The sequence below is a fragment of the Mus caroli genome, chromosome 5 (assembly GCF_900094665.2).
Source record: "Mus caroli chromosome 5, CAROLI_EIJ_v1.1, whole genome shotgun sequence".
Taxonomy (NCBI): domain Eukaryota; kingdom Metazoa; phylum Chordata; class Mammalia; order Rodentia; family Muridae; genus Mus; species Mus caroli.
Window position 1 is genome coordinate 128,959,815 of NC_034574.1, and position 5,042 is coordinate 128,964,856.

General features: G+C 49.4%; 1 protein-coding gene across 1 annotated transcript in view; it reads left to right on the forward strand.

Annotated features, from left to right (window-relative positions):
• The window catches only part of Rasa4b (RAS p21 protein activator 4B), a 27,958-nt gene extending 24,603 nt beyond the window's left edge, over window positions 1-3,355 (forward strand). Inside the window, exons 15-16 of the mRNA XM_029477810.1 lie at window positions 2,757-2,821; window positions 2,936-3,355. Coding sequence (XP_029333670.1) covers window positions 2,757-2,821; window positions 2,936-3,057 — 187 coding nt within the window. The 3' untranslated portion in view covers window positions 3,058-3,355. The remainder of the gene's footprint in view (window positions 1-2,756; window positions 2,822-2,935) is intronic.
• Window positions 3,356-5,042: the final 1,687 nt, after the last annotated feature.

Below are 5,042 nucleotides of genomic sequence, written 5' to 3' on the forward strand. Positions count from 1 at the left end.
TTTTTTTTTTCATTTTTGTGACAAGTTCTCTGATTAGTCTTGAGCTCACTACTTTGATAAAATTGGCTTCCCAGAATCCCCACCTATCTTTGATGACAAGCAAGCACTACCGTGCCTGGCTTTTACATGGAAACTGGGCTCAAGCTAGGATTCTCATGCTTGCAGAGCAAACACTTGCCAACTGAGCTATCTATCTCCATGGTCCTCAGGGTCTTCAACGTGGTTCTCCTGTTTCAGTCTCTCAAGTAGTTGAAATGACAGGCCATCTTTTTTGCTTATTTTGTTTTGTGTGTATCTAATGTGTACATGGGGCCTGTGCTTCTTATCACACTTGTGTTGTTAGAAGAAACGTCGTGGAGTCAGTTCTCTTCTTCCACTTTCATGTAGATTTCAAGGATTGAACTCAGGTCCTGGGGTTGTGCAGCAAGCTCCTTTCCTCCCCAGCCATCTTGCTGGCCCTACATTCTCCCCCTTTTAATGAGGCCAACCTCCTTCCCACTGCCAGTCTGTATCATGAGGTCATCTCCTATTAGGAGGACAGAGGTCACGGTCACAACTGCTTCCTGTGCTAATTTGACCCCATCTACCCAGCCTTCTGGAGATGANGGCAGAACACTGGCTTTGCCCTCCGCTAATTCTGAGTTCCTGAGTTATCTTGCTAATTAAGACAGGATGCTTTCTTTCTTTCTTTTTTGTTGTTTTTGTTTTGTTTTGTTTTGATTTTAGACAGGGCTTCTCTGTGTAGCCCCTGGCTGTCCTGGAACTCACTCTGTACACCAGGCTGGCCTTGAACTCAGAAATCCATCTGCCTTTGCCTACTGACTGCTAGATTTAAAGGCACATACTACTATCACCAGGCTCTAGGATGCTTTCTAAAACAACTTTGCCCAACAGGATCCCTGGGCCCCATTAGCTCTGAATCACTGGGTGGGGCCAGGCTGGAGGATGCTCTGAGGCCATCTCAGCTCCCTACAGCCTTCTCCTGGGCTACACAAAAGGGACTGCTTGTCTGCACGTGCATCCTGGACCCCAGGCAAGTGACTCAAAGGTCATCCTTTTTACTCAGTGATCCTCCAGGGTTTTGGACATCCTCCAAAAACCTGGGCAGGAAACATGACTCAGCAGTTTTGAACGCTGACCTGATATCTCACAATTATCTGTGACTCCAGTTCCAAGAGGGTCAAACACCTTCTTTGGGCTTCTTCGAAAACCAGGCATGCACACATGTGCTGCACAAACATTCACATGTTTACACACAATAGCTATACATATAAAATAATAAGTTTTAAAGTTTTTTATAAAAATCGGAGCATGATAGTGCATGCCTTTATTTCTAGCACTTGGGAAGCAGAGGTGAGAGAATCTCCAAGTTCAAGGCCAGCCTGGTCTATAGAGTGAATTCTAGGACAGCCAGGGCTACACAGAGAAACCCTGTTCCAAAAAACAAAAAAAAAAAAAACCCAACAGAACCTCAGAGTTAGGCACAGCGCTCATGACTATAATCCCAGCATTCTGGAGGTGGAGGCAGGAGAATGAGAAGGAGCTGGGTGTGGTGGCGACGCCTTTAATCCCAGCACTCAGGAGGCAGAGGCAGGCGGATTTCTGAGTTCAAGGCCAGCCTGGTTTATAGAGTAAGTTCCAGGACAGCCAGGGCTATACAGAGTAACCCTGTCTCAAAAAAACCAAAACCAAAATAAGACCCAATCTTGGAAATCAAAACAGCTAAATGTGATGGGATTCTTTTCTTTTCCTATTTATTTATTTATTTATTTATTTATTTATTTAATGTATATAAATGTTCTATCTGCATGTACACCTGATGCCTGAAGAGGGCGTCAGATCCCATTACAGATGGTTGTGAGCCACCATGTGGTTGCTGGGATTTGAACTCAGGACCTCTGGATGAGTAGCCAGTGCTCTTGACCGCTGAGCCATCTCTCCAGCCCCACCCCACCCCACCCCCTTTTTGAGACAGGGCTCTGTGTATCTCTAGAACCTGCTCTGCAGACCAGGCTGGCCTGGAACTCAAAGATCTGCTCTGTTTCCCAAGTACTGGGACTAAAGGCATCCATCACCATGTCAGACTGGTAGGGAATGCTTTTAATCCCAACACTGGAAAGGCAGAGGGAGTTCAAGCATGGTCTACATAGTGAGACCCTGTATCAGAAACAAACAGAACCCACAAAACAACAACAAAACAAACAAAACAAGAACAAAAAAGAAACACTGAAATAACAAGGCCTGTAAGACAATCAAAGAGGGCTAGCCCAGCACAAGGAAGACCAGGCATTCCAACCCTACCCCTAACTTACCCCCCACCCCGTAACTGGCATTTGGTGTCCTTCAGACCCCATCTGGGCTCATTTCTCATAGGCCCTGCAAAACCAGGGTGACACAGCTTGGCTGGGTTTGCCATTCTCTTTCTGGCCAGGCACAGTGCTCATTCCTGTACCCTTAGCACTAGGGAGGCTGAGGCAGGGGGATTGCAATTTCCAAGTCAGGCTTGGCTGTATGGAGAGAAGAGCTTTACAAGTATTGGTGGGGAGAGACTTTTGGCTGCTTTGTGTTTGAACGGTGAGAGGAACGTGGCTGGAACTAGAAACGTGGAGGCTGGGCCTGAGTTGATTCCTTGTGGACTGAAAGCACCTGTTTGTACCCCTGGAGCAGCACTCCCTGTTCGGGGAACCCCTGTGACATCTCTGCCTTCCCAGCAAGTTAGTTGTGGTTGNTGGCCCTCACTCTGCCTTCCTCTGCAGGGAAAGATACCAGCTCCTGCGTGGGACGACAGAAGCCGGCGTCTCACCCACAGGCTGTGATGGAGGTAGGTCACTCTCATCTGGAACTCGGGGTTTGGTGGTTCAGCTGCCTCCAGGGACACATGGGTTCTCAGACTCTGGACGCCACATCTGCCCTCCCTACAACATATCCCATCCAGCTCCCGAGGACTCGCTGGCCCAGCTGCTTCGTGTGCTGCAAGACCTTCAAGAAGCCCATGGCTCCAGCCTGGCCAGCCCAGCAGCCAGAGAGCCCCATCACCTTCTAGAGCTACAGACGTGAGGTGTCNATGAGGTGTCCATGGAGTCCCTGTCAGGTGTTTGCAGATCCTAGATATGCTCAGGATCATTGTCAACTGTTCTGGGGAGGGCTGTGNCCCAGCATGGTCTTCTCCATGTCTGCGAGGGACAACCATGACACCTGCTTCTTTGGGAGACCCGACTGCTCCTGTAGTCCCCATGGCCCAGATTCTTCACCCAGGAGACCAGGCTGCCCACCTCATACTGCTTTGCCACTGTCTGGCCTCCTAGGTCAGATGCCACAGTGGTTTGCTGTCATAAATAAATGCTCTGTAACTGCCGTAATGCTGAGGAGTTGGGTTGGGTCCAGAGAAAGACTGAATCTAAGAGACTCTATGTANGGACGGGGGTTTGACTGAGAGCTGGGGTCACCAGCGCAGCCTTGCTGCAGGTTCTAGGTTACCTGGGGCCAGGCCTGTTAAAACTCGCAGCTCCTATCCCACACTCCTCTCTATACCCCCTCCATCCTCTCAGCTCTGGAGCCTAATGGCTCTTCCCAGCCAGAAGCAGACACCACACCAAGCTCCTCTATTCAGGGCATCCCTACAGACTGCACNGCACGGCAGGGCTGGGTCACAGTGCCCCCTCCATCTTCNGTGGGTTACCAGGCCAAGTTTCCAGTCTCTCTGCTCAGGGTCTGGGAGGGGCGTGAGGCTGTGTTGATGGGCAGCTGGATTGGGCATGGGGTTGTCGGAAGTGGATAGAGCTCCTGCCATTTCCCTGCCTTCCCTCACGAGACCCAGGCCATGCATTGTGCTGCTCTCATGGCTGGTCAGCTCGTGCTTCCAGGTTCAGGGTGGGCAGGGCACAAGAATCCCAGGAGGTATTCATCTCGACCTTCCTAATGCCACGGCCCTTCAATACAGTTCCTCCTGTTGTGGTGAGCCCCCAACTATAGCATTATTTTCCTTGCTACTTCATAACTAATTTTGATACTCTTCTCAATCATAATGTAAATATCTGTGTTTTCTGATGATTTTATGCCACGCCCGGAAAAGGGTCNTTTGACCCCTATGAGGAGGTCTCCACCCACTGGCTGNGAACTGTTCTAGACAGACTCAGCCAATGGCTTTCCTGTGGGATGTGTCTTAATGGCTAGCTTTTCCACAGTATCCTGGCCACAGCTCAAGCGTCTGCCACAGAGGGAAGAGTGGGGGCATTCAGCTCCTAGTTCAGCTGATGTATTGTTTATATTTTTTTCTGGAAGAATTAAGACAGGGTTTGTCATATACCCAGGATAACCCCAAACTTGTTTTATAGCCAAGGATGCCCCTGAACTCCCGATCTTCCTTTCTCTACCTCTCATGTGCTGGAATTACAGGTGTGAACCACGCAGAGTTTATGCAGAGCTGGGAATTAAACGTAGGGCTCCGTGTGTGCTCAGCAAGCACCTTTATTTTTGAGACAGTGTCTCTCATAGTCCAGGCTGCCCTCAAACTCNGCTGTGGAGCTGAGGATGACCTTGAACTGATCCTCCCGACTCCGTTCCGTATGACGTTGTTGGCATTACAGGCTCAACCAAGCGGCTGTGCCTGAATTCAAATGGTACGCTCAAACCACGCTCAGGTTGACGATGCAGCTCAGTGATGGGGCAACTGCCTGGCATACGTCAGATTCTGGGTTTCATCTGCAGTTCAGCCAACACAAACACACACTCAGAAGCTGGGCGTGATGACACACACCTATATCCCAGCATTCNGGAAGCTGAGGCAGGAGGAGTTCAAGTTTGAGGCCATCATGGGCTATATTGTGTGACCCTGTTTCAGTAAAAACAAACAAAATGAAAACAATAATTGGAAAAACAAAAAACAAACACCAAACCCAAGTCCAGTTAAGGTGATTATCTAGCATGAGGGCCTAGGTGCCTGGGTCTGAGCCCCAGCATTGTATAAATTGGGCAGGAGGCTGCTCTACATGAGTCACCACCCCAGTCTCTCAGTAAAGGATTCTAGGCAGGGGCTCTACCAC